Raw genomic sequence first — 21117 nt, 5'->3', positions numbered from 1 at the left:
GAAATAAGGACAGGTCATTCCGTTAAACTGGGTTTTCACCCTGACTCTAGAATCTCAATTATACCTTTATTCCAATCCAAAACGGCATCCTTTGACTTCCTTTCTAAGAAGTCCTCTGCCCTCTTTCATTCTCTAGTCTCATTCTCTAGTCTCATTCTCTTTTAGCCTCTTGCTTCCCTCTTGTTATCCTTGCTCCCCTTTCTTTTTTTTTTTTTTTTTTTAAGAGATGGGGTCTCGCTATATTGCCCAGGCTGGAATGCAGTGGCTATTCACAGGCGTCATCCCACTACTGATCAGCACGGGAATTTTGACCTGCTCCATTTCTGACCTGGGCCAGTTCACCCCTCCTTAGGCAACCTGGTGGTCCCCCACTCCCGGGAGGTCACCATATTGATGCCAAACTTAGTGCGGACACCCGATCAGCATAGCACACTACAGCCCAGAACTCCTGGGTTCAAGCAATCCTCCTACCTCAGGCTCCCGAGTAGCTGGGACTACAGGCACGCGCCACCGCGCCCGGCCCTTGCTCCCCTTTCTCTCCTATCACCCTACTTGGCAAAAACATTATCCATTTAAAACTTGGTTTAGAAGGGAAAATCCAAAGGAAAGCATGGAGGATAAAGGATCAGTTAAGAAATACACACTATTGGTCTGACGGGTCTCCTAGAGAGACAAGACTTAGCAGTACTTTGAGAGTCAAACAGTAAGAATTGTGAACAGGGATTGTTGGAGAAGGACAGGGTTTTGAGTAGAGCCCTGGATCAGCCCCCTATTTCTCAGGGGGGTTGGTAAGCACAACAAAACCAAGCTGAAAGGAAAAAGAAAACTCTACCACTGGCCTTTTTCCGAGCGTGGCCGCCTTCCGCTCGGCTCAGTGCCCGCCACATGCCCAGGAGTGCGTCTGGATCCTTGAGGGGCGCCCTTCGCAGGTGAACAGTGCTTACGCTATACTGCAAAAGAGCCAGAAAAGTGCCCATGAGAACCAGAAAGCAAACTTCCAGCCAGTAGGATCATCTCTCTAGGCATCTAAGGTGGGGATATCAATACAGATATCTAGGCAGCATCTGAATGCCAGGAAAGGTGAGGGAGAGATAATTTCCCCCCATTCCCTGTTCAACATAATGGTGGTAGAAGGGAAGAAAAATGTATTCTCTGTGACTATCTACTGGGAACTAGATAAGGCCAAATGATAGGGGAAATGTCTTCATTTCTAATAGGCAAAAAAGAAATAACTAAAAGAAGAAAATGACCAAGGGTCTAAATCTAGTTATATAAGAAAGTCTGTGCATGCTGGCATGGAGAATTAAAAGCTGCTGAATGAAAGCAACCCATTCCACCAGATGGGTAATGCCATTCTTAGAGGAAAGTAGAGAAAGAAGAAGAAAAAGAGGGAAAGAACTTCACTCTACAATATAAAAAAGTAAAGCACAAATACACCAAAACTAAAAGGCTGACATTCTCAAAAGATGGTAATTCTCATGATCTCACCATAAGTCAGACAAAAACAAAAGAGAGTTGATGAAGCTGAGTACAGAATATGAGACTCTGACGTAAGAAATCTTTGGTGGTTCATAACCTCTCCAGTCTTTTTAACTACTATGTTTATAAAGTGCTTAACATGAACCTGCCTATTAAACAAAACAGAATTAGAAAGAATGCTCTAGACTCTTAGCAGTGAAACAACAAAAAAAAAAAGTCTCTAACAAATCAAAAACTTTTTTTTCTTAAAATTTTTACCCTATTTAGGTAGAAGTAAATCTACAAACCTGATCAAACTTAAAATCTCAATCCTCCTAAGAAAAATGAAAGGGTGGCTCATCCCTATAATCCCAGCACTTTGGGAGGATCACTGAGGGCAGCAGTTCAACATCAGCCTGGTCAACACAGCAAGACCCCATCTCCAGAAAAAAGTTTAAAAAAATCAGCTGGGTATGAACACATGTTTGTAGTCACAGCTACTTGAGAGGCTGAGGTGGGAGGGTTGCATGAGCCCAGGAGTTGGAGGCTGCAGTGAGCTAGGATCACACCACTGCACTCCAGCCAGCCTGGGTGACAGAGCAATACCCTCTATCTTTAAAAAAAAAAAAAAAAGAAAGAAAGAAAGAAAGAAGAAAGAAAGAAAAACAAAGGTTAACAATTATCTGCAGAATACTGTACACCATAGTAACGTCCAAACTTTCTTTCTTTCATTTTTTGAGATGGAGTTTAGCTCTTGTTGCCCAGGCTGGAGTGCAATGGTGCAATCTTGGCTCACCACAACCTCCGCCTCCTGGGTTCAAGCGATTCTCCTGCCTTAGCTTCCCTGGTAGCTGGAATTACAGGTGCCCGCCACCAAACTCAGCTAATTTTTTGTATTTTTAGTAGAGACGAGGTTTCACTATGTTGGCCAGTCTGGTCTTGAACTACTGACCTCAGGTGATCCACCTGCCTCTGCCTCCCAAAGTGCTGGGATTACAAGGCATGAGCCACCACACCCAGCAGCTTCCAAATTTTCAAGCAATGTTCTTCTCAATTCAGGATGGGAGTGCTATCTGATGAAGGTGGTTACTGGTATCATCTCTTTATCTAATTAGCCCTTTTAAACAGACTTTAAATATTCCGAGAGGTTTGCTGGGTTTCTTCCAGATTCCAAGTGATTAGGGAAAATAGCAAGCACAGGGACTCAAGAAAATCATTCCGGCTGGGCACAGTGGCTTATGCCTGTAATCCCAACACTTTGGGAGGGCAAGGTGGGCGGATCACCTGAGGTCAGGAGTTTGAGACCAGCCTGGCTAACAGGGTGAAACTCCATCTCTACTAAAAATACAAAAATTAGCCGGGTGTGGTGGCGTGTGCCTGTAATCCCAGTTACTCAGGAGACATAGGCATGAGAATCACTTGAATCCAGGAGGTGGAGGTTGCAGTGAGCCGAGATCGTGCCAATGCACTCTAGCCTGGGTGACAGAGTGAGACTCCATCTCAAAAAGAAAAAGAAAAAGAAAATCATTCCAGGACACCAGGCAGATGAAGCAACCTATCTTATCCTTTTCAGACTGACATACTATATGAATCAAGTGGATCTCTCAAATACACACACTTCCTTGGCTTAAGAGAACAGGTGCCCACTCTGGAAAATGTGATAATTAATTATAGGCAATTTATTTCTCAGAAAATATCAGCTGGTACACTAAATGATCAGGATTACTCTAGGCTCCAGCAACCTTTACTTTCTAAGATAACTGCTTCTTAAAATCTCATCTATAGTAGTTTGGTCACAGCATGTCAACTTCTCTTTTGCCTGTCCTTTTAACAAGGAGTTGACAATTGACCTGTGCCCTTTCTCCACAAATTAGATATTCTTCCACTTAATCTTCAAGACTGGGGATCATCACCTGGTAGCCAAGGAAGGTAATAAACCTTTTTGGCAAAGGAAACAGACCAGTTAATATTAAGGACCATGTGGGACCAGTCTCCTATGTGATGGACTAATAAACAGCTCACGAAGACAGTGTGGTTATTTCAGAGGACAGAGGGACTAGATCTGGTTGTCACCTGATCTTGGGCCCTGTGGAACCAAAAAAGGATCAAAAGATTATCAGAATAAAATAATAGTAGACACCAAATCCCAGATTTCTCATTAACTTCAAATTTTAAGAGTGTTTCCAGCCTGGCAGGTTGGCTCATGCCTGTAATCTCAGCACTTTGGGAGGCTGAGGTGGGCAGATTGCTTGAGCTCAGGAGTTCAAGACCAGCCCGGGCAACATGGCTAAATTCTGCCTCTACTAAAAATACAAAAATTAGCCAGGCATGATGGTGCATACCTGTAATCCCAGCTACTTGGAGGCTGAGGCACAAGAATTGCTTGAACCTGGGAGGCAGAGGCTATAGTGAGCCGAGATCATGCCACTGCACTCCAGCCTGGTCCACAGAGTAAGACTCTGTCTTAAAAAAAAAAAATGTGTTTCCAGAAAGCAAGGTTCTTTCTACTAGGATAAAACTAAACTGTGGGCTAGGCGTGGGCTCACGCCTGTAATCCCAACACTTTGGGAGGCTGAGGCAGGTGAATCACCTGAGGTCAGGAGTTCAAGACCAGCTTGGCCAACATGGTGAAACCTCATCTCTACTAAAAATACAAAAATTAGCTGGGCATGGTGGCAGGTGCCCATAATCCCAGCTACTCAGGAGGCTCAGGCAGGAGAACTGCTTGAAGCTGGGAGGCAGAGGCTGCAGTGAGCCAACATTGTGCCATTGCACTCCAGCCTGGGCGACAGAGTGAGACTCTGTCTCAAAAAACAAAGCAAAACCAAACCTAAAATGTGAAGCAACACCAAAGGAGTGGAAAGTAATTTGTCCATGTCTGCAAGAATGGCTCATCTTGCTCTGTAGGGCATTCTAACAGGAGCAGCAATGTCCTGCCAGTTTCATCAGGCCAGATAGTTGGCTAATTCCTGGCTGGAAAGCAAGGTGCTATGTTTTCATGTAAAGAAGGGTTGAGGCTGGTGGAGAAGAAGCCACTATATTATACCATGTTGATAAAACATCTGAGATTTTCTGAACCCAATTTCAAAGATAACTTAGTTGTTAAAGGCCACAAAAGGGAGAAAGCAGACTGCATCTGAGGAATGGATTACCATTCTCCACCAAAAAAAGAGGCACAGAAGCGGATAAATCTCTATAGTTTTTCGGATAAACATAAGGAGCAAGACTACTTAAAAGACACAAACAGCCTCAAAAGGGTCCGAAGCACTGGACTGAACTCCAGAGACTGATCCAACCCTCTAACCACATCCAAAACCTGAGTCATATGCTCCATTAACTAGACCAATGTCAGGTCACTGTATCAATGCCTTTCCATACTTCTCATTCTCACAGCGTGCCCAACAGCACATTACCAGTAAGTTATGGGGGAAAGGGAGGGTCAATGTATTTCTCATCAGTGGCCTAGATCAAAATTCTGTCCTTTTGAAATTTAATTTTTCACTTAAAGACCCAAAAAGATGCCAGGTGCAATGGCTCATGCCTGTAATCCCAGCACTTTGGGAGGCCTAGGTGGGAGGATCGCTTGAGTCCACAAGTTTGAGGCAGCAGTGAGCCATGATGGCACCACTGCACCAAAGCCTATATGATAGAGCGAGACCCAGTCTCAAAAAAAAAAAAAAAAAAAAAAGATGAATAAAGTGAGGAATCAGAGCTTCAGAAAAGACCTCAAGAACTTTATAACTGACTTTGCCTAGATGAGACCATGGCATTTGGCTAAAGTTGAAAAGATCAGAGCAAAAGTGGAGACGTTGTAAGACAGTTTAAACATGAGTCAAGGTCCACCTTTCATACAAAGGTGCCACACATGCCTTTGGGGCACCAGGAACACTGGGTACCACTCAGGGAAGGTTTAGTTAGGATGAATTTGCACCAGACTCTCAGCTGTATTCAGGTGGCAACTTGAATGTGATGAGGTTCCTTTGCTTTGTCACTCTTCCTTCCTCATACTCAAGGGAGACAGACGTGAATGTGCATAAAGGAATTTTACTTAGAAGCCGATAAAAACTCCATGGTTCTCAAAAAGCTTTCTCCTAACCAGTGGTTTCTCTTCTTGTAGGATCCGGTATTTTATAAAACAATGACAATTACAACCGGGTCTTCAAAATGGTCCTTAGCCTGTTAGATCCCAAATCTCAACATATTTCCAACAGAAGAAAATTTGTTTTCAACAACTCTTTCATACTGTGAGAGAATATAAACTAAATTTAAGAGACATTTGTTCTAAATTCTTTTCAATAAAAATACGTCCAGTAGGAGAGTTAACTCAAGGTTTTGAATGTGATGGGTATGTGTGATGGGACAATTTCCCATACCTCTGATGAGATATTTAAGTGGTGATGGAAATATTCCTGAGTTGGGAGATTCTGAGGATTTGGAGTTCCAGTGAAGCTCTGACCAGAGTTCTTATACAAAGACCAAGAAGATTTTTCCTCCTCTTGTTTCTCTATTAAATTGTTCTTTGTAGTAGCTACACTGAACCTGGTGAAAGGCTCACTCAGGAGGAAATTGATAGAAAATCTCGAACCCATAGTTTATTTTCTACTCCATCACTTTAAAGCACACAATAGAGGATGGAGACAAAGAATCAAAAACAAAGGATGATCAGGTCCTCCAAATAGAAATGCACAAAGGTATTTAACAAGGACAAATTATTTTTAAAATAAACGGAAGTATGGTCAGGACGGTGAAGCAGTTGCATATACATTTAATTTCTTGGAAAACATGAAGAGTACAAACAACCAGCTAGGTTTATAACTCACAGGCAGAAACTTGTTTGATGACATCTATTCGCTCTGATAGCCGCCTTCTCAAGGCCCTATCCTTCACCACTTCTAATAGCTCCCCCTACTCTTACCCCAGTACAATAGAGCTGGTGAACAGAACAGCAAAAGACCTTGGTTTTAGACTCAAAAAATATTTCCCAGAACGCGCTACTTCCTCCAGCAGCACCAAGTCTAGCTCCATCTCCGTCCCCAGCAGATTCCAGGCTCCATCTATCTTTTCGAGTCTCCACCCTCCCCCGCCAACCCCCAGGCTCCACCTCCCCCGACCCCATCCTTCAGGCGCGCCTCTCCTCTCTGGGACTTTCACAGTCACCAGCGCCATCAACCTCTCGCTTCCTACTCCACTTCTCGGCGTCCGGATCTCCAACTGGCTCAGGCTCCCCATGTCCCCTGCCGGTCTGGAGCTGCGGTCAGCGGATTGTGCGGCTGAGCCATCCTCGTGACGGTCCCGCCTCACTCACCCTCCGTCACCTCCAGCACCTTAATCTGTTCTTCAGCAGCCGCTCGCACCTCCTGTACTGGGGATAGGATCCCAGTGAGCGTATCCACCAAGGCCTCCTTCAATCCTTGTGCCACCGGACCTGGCAGCCCGGAGGCCGCACCAGCTGCCGCTGCTGCCGCCATCTTTCCTCCCCTCAGCCCGCCAGCCCCGCGGCCGGGACCCGCCACGGAATGACGGCCTCCGCGCGCGGCCAATCCGCGAAGCCGCGCCTGCGCACCAGAAGCGGGAGGGAGCGGGCGGGAGTGGACGGAGGGCGGGGAATGAGTCTAAGCCTCCAGAGACAGCGCCTCCTGTTGCGTGAACAGGAACCGCACCTTTCTCTGCAAGGATCATTGGATTTATGTGAAAACTGAGCCCCAGAGGTTGAGGGCCTTTCCTAAAGTTGCACAGTAGGTTAGCAATCTCATTTGGAATAAAGGTCATGATATATGACTTTATATTTATGCATCTTTCAGGTATTAGGAGAGAGGAGGCGGGATGGGAATGGATGTAGAGGGCTTTAAGGAGAGAGGTCTGGGTCACAAATAGCTAAACACATTCTTTTACCCCCAAACACTGAAAAAAAGTTGGCTAAAGTGACTCTCTTCATCTTAGCCTCGGGAATCTAAAGAGAGAGAGAAGAAACTGAAGCAAACTTTATTTTATTTTATTTTTTTTTTTGAGACGTTGTCTCGCTCTGTTGCTGGTCCCTTGGTTTCCCAGCCTAGATGAGCCCAACCTCGAAGCTGGAAAGTGGGTGGGCAGGGGAGAGCACCTGCATGTGAAAGGGTGTTTCCTCCAGAGTGAGTGCTGTATGTGACTATTTGAGAATGTATCCTATTTGTTGAAAATGTACAAATGTTTTTCCCTGAGAAATTAGGGCTGGACATTTAAGGGGTGTGGGAACAAGAGCCGTCTGATGATGTGGTTGTCAGTGGCTGGTTGTAGGAAATGACCCACGCCTAAATAGTGGAGCAGGTGTGGAGGATGAGCACTCCAGTGAGGTGTTAAAAATGCAGGGTGTGGGGGCCGGGCGCGGTGGCTCACGCCTGTAATCCCAGCACTTTGGGAGGCCGAGGCAGGTGGATCACGAGGTCAAGAGATCGAGACCATCCTGGTCAACATGGTGAAACCCCGTCTCTACTAAAAATACAAAAAATTAGCTGGGCACGGTGGCGCTTGCCTGTAATCCCAGCTACTCAGGAGGCTGAGGCAGGAGAATTGCCTGAACCCAGGAGGCGGAGGTTGCGGTGAGCCGAGATCGCGCCATTGCACTCCAGCCTGGGTAATAAGAGCGAAACTCCATCTCAAAAAAAAAAAAAAAAAAATGCAGGGTGTGGCCAGGCACAGTGGCTCACGCCTCTAGTCCTAGCACGTTGGGAGGCCGAGGCAGGAGGATCACTTGAGCCCAGGAGTTCGAGAACAGCCTGGGCAATGTGGTGAGACTTCATCTCTACAAAAAAATACAAAAATTGCTCAGGCATGGTGGCCTGCGCCTGTACTCCCAGCTACTCAGGAGATGGAGGTGGGAATTGAGCCAAGGAGGATGAGGCTGCAGTGAGCTGTGATTGCACCACTGCACTCCAGCCTGGGTGACGGAGTGAGATCTTGTCTCAAAGAAAAAAAAAGGGGGGGGGTGGGCCGGGTGCCGGGACTCACGCCTGTAATCCCAGCAGTTTAAGAGGCCAAGGTGGGTGGATCACGAGGTCAGGAGTTCGAGACCAGCATGACCAACATGGTGAAACCTCATCTCTACTAAAAATACAAAATATTAACCAGGCATGGTGGTTCACACCTCTAATTCCAGCTACTCAGGGGGCTGAGGCAGGAGAATTGCTTGAACCCAGGAGGCGGAGGTTGCAGTGAGCCGAGATCGCACCACTGCATTCCAGCCTGAGCAACAGAGTGAGACGTTTCAAAAAATAAAATAAAATAAAATAAAATAAAATAAAATGGCAGGAGGATCACTTGAGCCCAGGAGTTTCAGGCTGTAGTGCACTGTCATCACGCCTATGAATAGCTACTGCATTCCAATTTGGGTGACATATAGAGACTCTGTCTATAAAAAAATAAAAATTAAAAAAAAATGCAGGACAGAGTGTCAAGCATGTAGTGGCAGAAGGGATGGAATGTCGTTGGAATGGGAGATTCTAGAGCAAACAGGAACAGGTAGTTTTTAGTGAGCTGTTCCGGTTATGTGCCTTCGAAATGGTTTCCAGGAACCCTTATCAAATGAGTTCATTCTCACATGGCAAAGGAAACCAGCTGCCAGTTCCTAGGTCACTTCCAAGACTGTGGATGCTAGACTGATAGCAATCAGGGATTAAGTCATCTCATCAGAAGATTATTTCAAAGGAAGGATTTATTTATTTATTGTTGAGTTGGGGGGTCTTGCTGTGTTGCCCAGGTTGGACAGGTGATCCTCCCGCCTCAGCCTCCACAGTAGCTAGAACTACAGGTGCACCCACTGCAACTGGCTTGAAGAGAGTTCTCAACCCGCTTGTCACTTCCCATGTTAAAAGGGTAGAGATAAGTTGTGTTACTACAATTTCATAGGGAAAAGATTGCTTCTTGGACCCTTTAATTCCACAATGGGGAATAGTAAGACATATTTTCCTTCTTGAAGTAGCCAAGAAAAGCTGAACTTGATTAAACAGCTTCTTTCTAATAGGTCAGTTCACTTTTACCTCAAGAAGAAAATGGAGGAAAGTCCAGAGGGTGGAATGTTTTCAAACACTGTGGCAACCCGGATGGAAGATTCCAGAGCCTTGATGTTTGGGCTGGATGCTTTGAGTCCTCGTGAAGGATGCTATGTCCACCGTGTGCGAGCTGGGGTTCCCCCCACCCCCAACCGAAGGAGTCAGGAGACTCTAGTTTAGGATTTCGGGATCAGATATTTCCAGGCAAGTGGGTTATACTTCTGGGTTAGGCAAATGACCACAAGCAGTCTGACCTTGCTGATCAAGGAATGGGCCACAAGATAAATGGAGACAGAAAACAGGCAGAGAGGGAGCTAGAGAGCCAGTGGACAATACAGGAGATAACTTTATTGAAACGCAAATGGCATTGAACAGATGAATCTTGCTGGGAGGAGACATGCCAGATGGACAGAGGGCCCAGATGGGGGTGGCCTCAGTGGTGATGAAGCCAGGCCTCTTCAGCTGGCCCTGGCATGAGTTTAATTTTTAAGTAATTTCTTATTTAAAATGAATTACTGAGGGGACAGCCCAGCTCTCTCTTCATGATTGTTACCGCAACTATATACAACAGTTTGCTTTCCAGATTCAGTTTCGCTTTCTCTACGTTAGATACAAAAGGCGGCAGGTTGAAAGAGGAGAGGGTCAAATGAGAAAAAACATAAACACATAAACATACACATATCCTGGTTTGGGGTTTTTGCACCCAGTAACTTGAAAAAAAGCATTGCGAAAACTTCTGCCCACTCTCCACCTGAGAACACCATGCACTTGAGAAACATGGACTGCCACATAAACGGTGCTGCCTCGCGCGGTATGGAGGCGGAGAAGGAAGCTAGCAGGGGTTGGAATTCATTTTAAAAAAAGATTGTTTTGTTAGAAAAATCAAAAACAAAAAAGCGTTAGACAGTGGGAGCCACTGCACAGCAGTAGCCGAGACTGGCTGCGACACGCGAGCTCTGCCTTGATACCGTCTTTGTATCTTCAGGCATAGAGAAATGGCCAGGGAGCAGGAAGACCCCGCTGGAGATGGCCAGAGGACCCACCATCAGCCTTCTGGGGACCGAGGAGGTGATTTTAATGGAATTATTTTATACTTGCCTCCCCCAGGCTTTAGACCTTCCTCTGAACACTTAGTTCCAGAGCTTAGGAGACCTATTACTAGCAAGGTATTTTGCTTTGTGCTGTACCCCAGGGAAAATTGACAAACTTGAAACAAAACTAGTTCTAAACAGCCTCATCTCCCCCATGGCCCCATCAGCTATTTTGTGAGTTTGTAAAGATATGAAGCTTTTTTCAGATTTTTTTAAAAAAGGAACTTATGGGCCGGACGCGGTGGCTCACGCCTGTAATCCCAGCACTTAGGGAGGCTGAGGCAGGCGGATCACCTGAGGTCAGGAGGTCAAGACCAGCCTGGCCAACATGGTGAAACCCCGTCTCTACTAAAAATACAAAAAATTAGCTGGGTATGGTGGCGTTTGCCTGTAATCCCAGCTACTCGGGAGGCTGAGGCAGGAGAATTGCTTGAACCCAGGAGGCGGAGGTTGCGGTGAGCCGAGATCGCGCCATTGCACTCCAGCCTGGGTAACAAGAGTGAAACTCCGTCTCAAAAAAAAAAAAAAAAAAAAAAAGAGAAAAAAGAAAAAAGGAACTTATTTGGCCAGGCGCAGTGGCTTATGCCTGTAATCCCAGCACTTAGGGAGGCTGAGGCAGGCGGATCACCTGAGGTCAGGAGGTCAAGACCAGCCTGGCCAACATGGCGAAACCCTGTCTCTACTAAAAATACAAAAATTAGCTGGGTGTGGTAGCAGGTACCCGTAATCCCAGCTACTCGGGAGGCTGAGGCAGGACAATCGCTTCAACCTGGGAGGCGGAGGTTGCAGTGAGCCGAGACTGCACCACTGCACTCCAGCCTGGGTGACAAAGCAAGACTCCTCCAAAAAAAAAAAAAAAAAAAAAAAAACCACACACACACAAAAACAAGAAAAAAAAGAGTTTATTCTATTGCCTTGGCTGAGTACTTCCATATCCAGGTCCTGGTGTGGGGAAAGAGAGGAGGAGCACAAGGATTGAAGTGCCCAGGGCTGTGTCTTCATTATGCAGGACTCCTAATAGCTGAGCTGAGTGTGGATAAGGGGCCTTCCCGGGATACTGGAGCCCTACATTGTTAGCTGCCGTACAGAAGGAGGTTCTGGCCCGGTTCTCAGGCCCAGCAATGCCCTTTAAAACTCAAATAAACGAGCAGTATGTTGCTGGGAGAACATGTTGTCATGGAAATACAAATTAGATTTTTTTCTTTTACCTTTTCCATTCTATTACATAATCAGCTCAGAACGGATACAAATAATCTGGCAGAAGAGCAATCTGAAAGAGACCTCCAACTGCTTTCCTTGTTGAAGCCCCTTAGTGTGCCAGGTAGAAACTTCCGAGGCATAAGATTTTTCTCTGAAGGTTGTGTTCAACTAGGAAAGATGTGAACATTTTCCTAACTTCCACACAAAGGCACACATAACTTTCTTTGTTAAAATAAATGGAAGAACAGAAACACAAGAAAGCATGAGAAAGGTGACCTTGAAGTTAACATTAAAGTCTGAATTATAACCTAGAACCTTCTTATTTTGGGCCCTAAAGCCTCTCAGTGTGGGAACTCCGATACTCTAAAGGGCTTTCCCTTTGAAACAGCTGAATTTTGTGTGCATCATATCACCAGGAGTTGATGGGTTGCTAATTCCGCTCACTAGAGTTTCTGATTCAGCAGATCTGAGATGGGATTGGGAATTTTGTTTCTAACAAGTTCCCAAATGCTGCTGATGCTGCTGGTCTCGTGCCATACTTTGAGAACCACTGCTTTAAGGAATGAGAAACCAGGGTTCACTCACTCACTTCCATGACCACCCTTGTCACAGAAAATTCTCCACCATGTAATCGTTAAGAAGATCCGGCATACTGGAAGGATCTAGTATACGTAAGTTTAATTTCAAACCATCAAACTGGAAGGATGTAGTAGATATTGGTTTAACTTTCAACTGTCTTCGTGTCCCTGCAGCTTTGGCATTTTGATAGGTGTCCTCCCTTCAGGGCTACATCTTCCGGTTTACTGCCACCTTTCCCAGGATCTGTGGCCGGCAGTGCTGGCTTCCAGGGCTAGGCTGAGCAGACATGCACCCTGGGCAGTGGGGAGTGTCAAGCTGGTGACGCCATATATCCATAGTCAGGTTGATTCAGGACTCATTAAAACATAAGGCTGATTGGATTGTAAGGGGTAATATCATCAGGCTTTGGCCTTTTGGGGAACAGTGTTCGCAAGACCATTTTATTACTATGGACTAATCAGTGGAGCCATGAGCCAGAACTTGTGAGTAGTATATCCATCTCTATGAATAAACCCTCTGCAAAAGCCCATTTTCCCATCCCATCACTGGGGTTGGCTTATGAAATCCGCTTCTTAACTTTAGCTTAGCCAGTGTCAAGGAATAAAGAAAACAAAAACAAAATATGACGAGGAACTGCATTTGGTGATCTGGGTCACTTCAGCACTTACTCCCCGTGTTCAATGTGTGATTAGGACAATTCCCCTCCCCCATACACTGCAATAAAGTATTCTTAAGGTCTCATGTAGATATCTCTTTGATCCTAACTTGGAGGGCTGAGTCCTCTTCAGTCAGGCAAATTTTACCTAAATGCAGGGTTTCTATGTGGATGCACCCCAAGTGAGGATGTGAGGTGTCTGTGAGAAACAGCAGGCTACCATTTCTCTCTTCTTACTTCTTTAGAATACTTTAGGAAATAGAGTTATTTCTCAGACCACTGTAAGGGGATATCCCTCTGAGTAGCGTGACCCTTGTTTCAGGGAGGTAGAAGTGAAGAGATGGTGAGATTAGGTACAGTTAGAGTCTAAGTCTTGCAAGAAAACCAGAAGGCAAGAAATTAAGAGGAAAAAATAGCCCACTATTTTGTCTTTAGTACTTAAGGAGTATGGATAGATCAGTTGGAAGGTTGGCAATTCAAGACCAAAACAGTATACCAACCAATAAGGATTTCACTCTAGGGTCTTCCCATGGACTTGTAGCAGATTCTTCTTCCCTGCCAGCCTCTACCTTCCCAATGGTTAGACATGAAAAAGACATGGGTACTTAAGGATTTACACAAAGACAGAGATAAGCACCGTAGAGCTGCCACAAAGCATAGATTTTTAAAAAATACTCTATGAAGCCTCAGAAGGTAGGAAACAGCAACAGCAAACTGCTCTTGTGTGTGTGAGAGAGGGAGATACACACACACACACACACACACACAGAGACATCGGGTCCCGCATTAGCCTCCAATGACCTAGTATTTTATTTTTAGTGCCTAGGCAGGGTCTCAGATACAAATACATTGGACAAAACTTGTTGGTCATCTTCATCCAGAAATGAAGGGACTCATCTGAGGAGTCTCTCCTGGAGTTTTGGCTCTCCCCATTGGCTGACATTAGATATTGAACTCATGTCATTTCCTAGCCAACTGTGGTGAGGGATGGAGTTGGTGGGGGGGGCGGGGGGGCCGTACGCCGGAGAGGAAGAGAATAGCACAACTTCCAGGATTAGGCTGGATTCTTCTGAAGGTGGCTGAGGGTTGAGAGTTTAGCTATGGGACCCAGTGTTTCTTTTCTGAAGGATCCCAGTAGTCTCAACCAAGAAGCAGGACGTAGGTGGGAGAGAATGCTGTGGATTTGCTCCTTGCCATAAATTCTAGGGCAGTGAGTGGGGAGCTCAGGTTTTCTGCTTCAGAGAAGTCTGGATGAGCGTCCCAAGGGGTTATAGCACCATGAGGAGGCTCAGCCTTCTGCAGTTGCCACATAACTGTGATTCCTTCATGAGAATGATCGATCCCCACAGTGAAGAGCAACTGTAAACAGGGTCCTAGACTCCAGAGGGAAAGCTGAGGCTTCAATACCACCTCACTAGATGGGAACACACTTTCTGGAGGAAAGTAGTTGGAGACCTGGGCTAAATGCAGCAGTCAGCTGAGAGTAGAGGGTGGTGGAGCCCAGGAAGAGAAAGAAAAAGTCAGCATGAGGCCTCCAGAATCAACCTGCTGAGAAGCCAAATAAAATTCATGGTGTTATCCATGGTTACCAGAGAGCCAAGAATCCCTTTGGGGTCAGAGGCAGTTGGAATCAAAGAAGGGGTCCTCCCCTCTCCTTTTTCTCAAGTAGCCAGTAACATCCATGGCAGAAGGCACTGGCTGGGCAGCACCAGAAAATAGAGTGAAGCGCTCAACCATCAAATTAAGATGGCATTAAAAGTCTGAGCCCTGCCATGGAACTGGAGCTTAGGACAGGGTTTAGAAGAGGCCTAGGTCCCAAGCAGGCCCATCCATCCTGTGTTCTCTTCCTTCTAAGATAGAACAGCCAGCTCAGAGGCCTCCTCATTCTGCACAGCAGAGACCTTAAGGCAGTGATTTCAGCACCATCCTTGGACACACAGCCTCTTCCCACCACAGAATTGCATATATTACAGCTGAGTTGGTTGGGGATCTTCACAGCTCATGGAATTAGCAGCAATAGCAATAATAGTCTCCATGATACAGAACCCTGTCATCCCTGGGAGCTTATCAGGTGAATGCAGAAGTTTTTGTGAGGGGCAGCCTGGACCATCTCGTGGACCTAAATGAAAATATACTGATACGAAGATTCAGATGCATCAACTCCTTGGTTGGGTGGAACAGTGATCCAGGTTGGTATGCCTATAGATTCTGATAGACTTGTGCTACTTAGGAATCTGAAGAGCAAACACGTAGGCCCGTGCTCATCATATATCCCTGACCTGCAGAGCCCTGAAGCTTCAGCCTACCAGGCAGCTCAGCCTGGAAGCTGGTCCCACAGGGCTTTCAGAAATGGCAGGAAGTAGACTTGCTCACTCCAGACAAGTAAGATTCCATAGTCCTTCGGGCTCCATCTTAATCGATCCCAGATCTTCTGCCCCCAATGATTGTATATCTAATCAAAAGCTTCTTTCTAGCTGGCTCCTTGGGTTTCAGCTACATTTCTTAGATGCTCCTAAGGTCTAGATAACAAGGGGGTGTATGCTTAATAGAGGTTAACATTTCCTACTAGACTGTAAACTTAAGGGCCCAAGTCTTTTGTGTGTGTTTTTGTTTTTTTATCCTAATGACTTGTACATAGCGAGTACTCAGTAAGCACTTGTCAAATGAAAGAACAGGGACTGCCAGACCTTCGGGGCAAAGGGAAAGGAGCAAATCTGCAAAGGTAGGATCTCTTTGGAAGGCAGATATTGGCCACCAAGTCAAACTCCTTGAGTCTTATATTCAGATTGGGATGATCTCACATGGATGTTCAGTCTCTTAGAAGTGAATATTCACTTGTCAAAACTAGTAAGAGCCAGTTAGGCTATTTTGATTCAGTCAGGCACCATCAAAGTAGTGCAGTGAAAGGCCAAACTGGCCACAAGACAGAGGAATGTTTTCAATTTCTTGGCTTTCCTCTGGTCCATGATAAAGCTCAGAGTAACTCTTCTATTAAGATGGGGCTATACCCTCTCATGACAGAGGCTGGCAATTGAGCTACCCAGCAGAACGTGTGCTTTCTCAAAAGGGAAGTCAAGGGAACTCGGTTCCTCTTCTCCCTCTACTTCTGAGCCAATGCTTCATGTCTCATATAAACCCCATGGATGCCAAAGATAGTGGCATGGCAGGTGTCATGCCAATTGCATGGCATCAGATTCTCCAAATAAAACCCGCTTGGAAAAGCCAAACTAGCTCCTGGAAAAGCAACCCAAGCATCTCATGAACATGTGAGGAAATGGAAAAATTAAAAAAAAAAAAAAGGAAAAAGAAAAAAAATAAATAGGCAAATGGGAGAAAAAAGTGAAAACAAAGTTAAAAACAAAAATAAAAAAGTAGGGTTTATTGACTCTCATGCATGTTAAATTAGAGGGTAGAAAGACATGGCTAGCAGTCTTCCTCTGAAGGCTGTAATGTTATTTTTGTGGTTTGGTGACCTCTCAGGTTGGCAGCCGTCCTGTCGATGTCCCCTATGTCATCCAGAGGGCAGGAGCGGGCAGCTCTCTTTCTGCCTTGGCAACTGGTTCCCCTCTCTCTCCAGCTTCATCTTTTCCATTGTTTTTTGTTTGCTTGTTTTTGTTTTTTGTTTTTACCGTTTACAGATTGATTTAAACATTTTTTAAACCACATGCTTCTTTTTCTGGGCTCCAGCCAGATCTCTGGGGGAGGAGTTGTTGGCAGTGGTGATGGAATTGGGAAGGGTCTGTGAGAAAATCTGGGGAGCTTTCTGCCTCCCCCAGATCCCCCTCACATGACTGTCTCTCTCAGGGTTGCTTGTGAGAATCAGTTAGGAACTGCTGCAGGGTTTTGATGTTTTCTGAACCCCTCCCCAGAAAGCCCAGGAGTTTGTAATTGAAACAAGAAGTCGAGGGAAAGACCCAGAATCATCTTTTCCCCAAAGTCATTAGAGGAGGCCAGTAAATCTGTTTAGGGGGCACAAGTTCCCAAATGCCACCCCACCAATCCTTACTAGGAAGTTCTCAAAGGTACAGCACCAAGAACCTGTCCCTCCTCTTTCATCTCCTCCTCCCTCCTGTTCTCCTGGGGCTGCAGAGCCAGTGCTGTGAAAGAAGAAGGGGGAGAGGAGGAGCTAAGATAGCTGATGCCAGCGTTCTGCTGTCCAGGGGTGACAGTGACTGCCGAACCCTTAGAGTGTTGCCTGGAGGTTGGGGTCCAGGATGGTTTCTCGATCTGGAGACTCAATGTAGTTGGCAGCTTCTTGAAGTTTTAGCAGCATGGCCATCTAAAGAGGAGCAGAAAGATGGATTTATGAGAGCTGGGACTCTGGGTCCTGCCCACAGAAGGGAAATGACAAGGCCAAGGTGGGAGGACAGCTTGAAGCCAGGAGTTTGAGATCAGCCTTGAAAACAAAGAGAGACCCTGTCTCCACAAAAAATAATTAAAAAAAAATCTGCCAGGTGTGGTGGCACATAACTATAGTCCCAGCTACTCAGCATGCTGAAACCCATGTGGGAGGATGACTTGAGCCTCTGAGCCTAGGAGTTTAAGGCGACAGTGAGCTTTGATAACATCACTGCACTCCAGCCTGGACGACAGAACAAGACTTTGTCTCAAAAAGAAAAAAAAAGAAAAGAAAAAGAAAATCTAGATCATGGGTCTGATCCTTGGTTTCTCATGAGGAAGAGCTCAGAGTTTAGAGTGGTTTGTGAGAGGCAGTGATGACAGCTTCAGTGGTAACTGTTCTACATGCGTATGTATAAAAATTACTTGGGAGTATGTCAGCTATACAAGGGATAAGGTACCATGCTGTGATGTATGGAGGAATACCAAAAAAGAATGAGACACTTCTGCCTGCAGGGTGCTTGCACTCCAGGAGAGGAGAGAAGGCCTGAACGTACCAACTAATACCGGGAGGAATGTGAGAAATGCTAGAAAAACACCTCTGTCTCTAACAATTCCCCTTCCAATAGATTACAACCCAACAGCTAGACACTGTATTATTAGAAACCTATTTCCCTCCAGCTTACCAACAGTGTTGCTTCATGTCAAGTCTAAACACCTCAGTGTATTCACTTCCTTCTCTTTACCTACTTTTTTCCCTGGACACTTCAAGATTGGGTCCTTCCATTTCAGCTGGGTAAGCCTGGTGCATTTTCTGTTGACTCTGCCTTCCACATTCTCTTCTGTCTACATGATTATTTATAATCTTCCAATTTAAAAGCATTTTTACACACATAGCATCTGTTTCTAACAAATCAAAATTTAAATAAAAATGTATTATGATTATTTATTTCCTATGAGAAAGATAAAATTGTAAGGTCATAGGATTTGTGCATGCTAAGTTTGAATATAATCTGCCAAATTACCCTCCAAAATAGTTTTATCAACAACTACTCCCAGCGGCGGAATGTAAAAGTCTATGCTTCCACACGTACTACTTTTGCCAACGTGAAGTGGTATCTGCTTTAATTTGCATTTCCTCAATTATTGGAGAGGTGGAGGATCCGTTCATGTTTTTATTGGCCATTTGTGTTTCCTCTTGTCAAATGCCTACTCATATCTTTTTTTTAAGAGACGGGGTCTTGCTCTGTCACCTAGGTTGGAGTGCAGTGGTGCGATCATTGCTCACTGCAGCCTCAACTTCTCAGGCTCGAGCAAACCTCCCAACTGAGCCTCCTGAGTATTTGGGACCGTAGGCATGCGCCATCACTCCCAGCTAATTTTTTTGTTTTTCCAGATATGGGGTCTCAGTATGTTGCCCAGGCTGGTCTTGCCCTCCTGGCCCCAAGCCATCCTCCTCCTGCCTCAGCCTCCCAAAGAGCTGGAATTACAGGTGTGAGCCATTGTGCCCAGCTGTTTTTATCTTTTATCCATTCTTCTATTTGGAAGTTTTACATATTTTAAATACCAGTCTTTTTTTTTTTTTTTTTTTTTGAGATGGAATCTTACTCTGTTGCCAGGCTGGAGTGCAGTGGTGCGAATCTCGGCTCACTGCAATCTCTGCCTCCCGGGTTCAAGCTGTTCTCTTGCCTCAGTCTCCCTAGTAGCTGGGACTACAGGCACATGCCACCACGCCCAGATAATTTTTGTATTTTTAGTAGAAATGGGGTTTCACCATGTTGGCCAGGATGGTCTCGATCTCTTAACCTCGTGATCCACCCACCTCAGCCTCCCAAAGTGCTAGGATTACAGGCATGAGCCACTGCGCCAGGCCTAGATACCAGTCTTTTTCTGGCTACAGGCATTGCAAATATTCCCCCCAGTCTGTACGTGCCTCAGTCTGCTTTCTACAAGAGTTCCATGAAATCATTTAGCTGAAAGCAGCCTTCAGGATAGCGTCAGAGGAGAACAGAAGTAGAGACAGTGCCAGGGTGTCCTACTGCTCTAATTCTTTGGTTGATATTCCTCCATGGGATCGACCTGAGACGTGGGTCTTTGCTAGAATACATCTTGCTGGGATGCATTATTATTTAGCTTAAGCCAGGTCTCAGGCATATGATCTTTATAACCCCAGATTCTGATATTCAGAGCTCCTGACTGGCCTCACTGGTACTCACTCTTTACCCTCCAGGCACCTATCAGTGTATGTATGGAAAGTGTGAAAAATTCAGTTTTTTTAACTTATTTTTTTCTTTTTTGAAATACAGACAGGGTCTCACTACGTTGCCCAGGCTGATTTTGAACTTAAACAATCCTCCCATCTCGGCCTTCCAAAGTGCTGGGATTACAGGTGTGAACCACCCCGCTGGTCAAGAATTCAGTTCTGTAATAGTCTTATTTTTACTCTAGAATGGCTTCCACTCACCAGAGGATCTGAGTCCAGAGAACTTGGGGTGCTATCTTTAACTGTCCTATCCTCAGGAGGTGAGGCAATGCTGTGAGGGCCCACGGTGGGTGGGGGCAGGTGGTACAGCTTTGATTGGTCTTGTTGGGCTGATGGCCAGGGAAGTGTGTCCCGGACCCATTCCACTGGGTCCTCCCAAGCGGCTTTCTGTCCGTGGACCTGGAAAGAAGGTGAAATATGATTACTGTGGGGAATTCACATATTAGAGGTTTGTTTACGCAGTCTCTTGGTAGTTCCTACAAAAAAATATGCTCCTTAAAAATGCGCACTTCCTGGCCGGGCACAGTGGCTCACGCCTGTAATCCCAGCACTTTGGGAGGCCAAGGGGGCAGATCACTTGAGGTCAGAAGTTCGAGACCAGCCTGGCCAACGTGGTGAAACCCTGTTTCTAAAAAAAAAAAAAATTAGCCAGGCATGGTGTTGCATACCTGTAATCCTAGCTACTTGGGAGGCTGAGGCAGGAGAATCACTTGAACCTGGAAGGCAGAGGTTGCAGTGAGCCACTGCACTCCAGCCTGGGTGAAAAGGCAAGACAATGCCTCAAAAATAAAGTGTACTTCCTCAAATGTAAATCCTCAAGGCTCTGATTTCTATGGAGTTTTCCTGAGTTTTCAAACAAGGAAATAAGTTGGTATAAATTGTAAAATAATTTTGGAGGATAATTTAGCAGGTTATATTGAAACTTTTAAAAATATTTAATTTTTATTTTTCCAACTTATTTTATTTATTTATTTATTTTGAGACGGAGTCCCGCTCTGTCACCCAGGCTGGAGTGCAATGGTGCACTCTCGGCTCACCGCAACCTCTGCCTCCCGGATTCAAGCAATTCTCCTGCCTCAGCCTCCCAAGTGGTTGTGATTACAGGTGTGCACCACCACACCCAGCTAATTTTTGTATTTTTAAGTAGAGACTGGGTTTCACCATGTTGGTCAGGATGGTCTTGAACCCCTGACTTTGTGATCCACCCGCCTCAGCCTCCCAGAGTGCTGGGATTACAGGCGTGAGCCACTGAGCCTAGCTTATTTATTTTTTAATCAACAAAAATTGTATGCATTTATGATGTATAACATGATATTATAAAATATGTCTTTGCCATGGAATGGCTAAATTAAGCTAATTAACATATGTATTACCTCACATATATTTTTTTTTCCAGAGAGAGTTTCGCTCTTGTTGCCCAGGCTGGAGTGCAGTCTTGGCTCACTGCAATCTCCGCCTCCCAGGTTCAAGCAATTCTCCTGCCTCAGCCTCCCGAGTAGATGGGATTAC

General features: G+C 45.4%; 2 protein-coding genes and 1 long non-coding RNA gene across 11 annotated transcripts in view; 1 reads left to right on the top strand and 2 right to left on the bottom strand.

Moving 5' to 3' along the window:
- Positions 1–6941, bottom strand: part of IPO9 (importin 9) — a 58492-nt gene extending 51551 nt beyond the window's left edge. For 2 of the 4 annotated variants that reach the window (XM_012459502.3, XM_012459505.3), the window contains exon 1: positions 6764–6941. In XM_012459502.3, the coding sequence (XP_012314925.1) occupies positions 6764–6926 (163 nt within the window). In that variant the 5' untranslated portion in view covers positions 6927–6941. Of the gene's footprint in view, positions 1–832; positions 951–6763 lie in introns of those variants that run through there. The other 2 variants (XM_012459503.3, XM_021677309.2) reach the window with 2 other exon arrangements.
- LOC135268213 (uncharacterized) overlaps positions 6577–21117 on the top strand; it is a 136933-nt gene continuing 122392 nt past the window's right edge. Inside the window, exons 1-2 of the long non-coding RNA XR_010336484.1 lie at positions 6577–7193; positions 19794–19868. This is a non-coding gene — a long non-coding RNA (uncharacterized LOC135268213). The remainder of the gene's footprint in view (positions 7194–19793; positions 19869–21117) is intronic.
- The window catches only part of NAV1 (neuron navigator 1), a 263151-nt gene continuing 258381 nt past the window's right edge, over positions 16348–21117 (bottom strand). For all 6 annotated transcript variants that reach the window (XM_064360228.1, XM_064360230.1, XM_064360229.1 and 3 more), the window contains 2 exons: positions 19810–20007; positions 16348–17286 (listed from right to left, as the gene is read on the bottom strand). In XM_064360228.1, the coding sequence (XP_064216298.1) occupies positions 17191–17286; positions 19810–20007 (294 nt within the window). In that variant the 3' untranslated portion in view covers positions 16348–17190. The remainder of the gene's footprint in view (positions 17287–19809; positions 20008–21117) is intronic.

Source organism: Aotus nancymaae, unplaced genomic scaffold, assembly GCF_030222135.1.
Source record: "Aotus nancymaae isolate 86718 unplaced genomic scaffold, 86718_ANA_hifiasm-v0.15.2.pri h1tg000039l, whole genome shotgun sequence".
NCBI classification, from domain to species: Eukaryota; Metazoa; Chordata; class Mammalia; order Primates; family Aotidae; genus Aotus; species Aotus nancymaae.
Note: the sequence above shows the minus strand (reverse complement) of the source record. Positions and strands in the feature narration are given on the sequence as shown.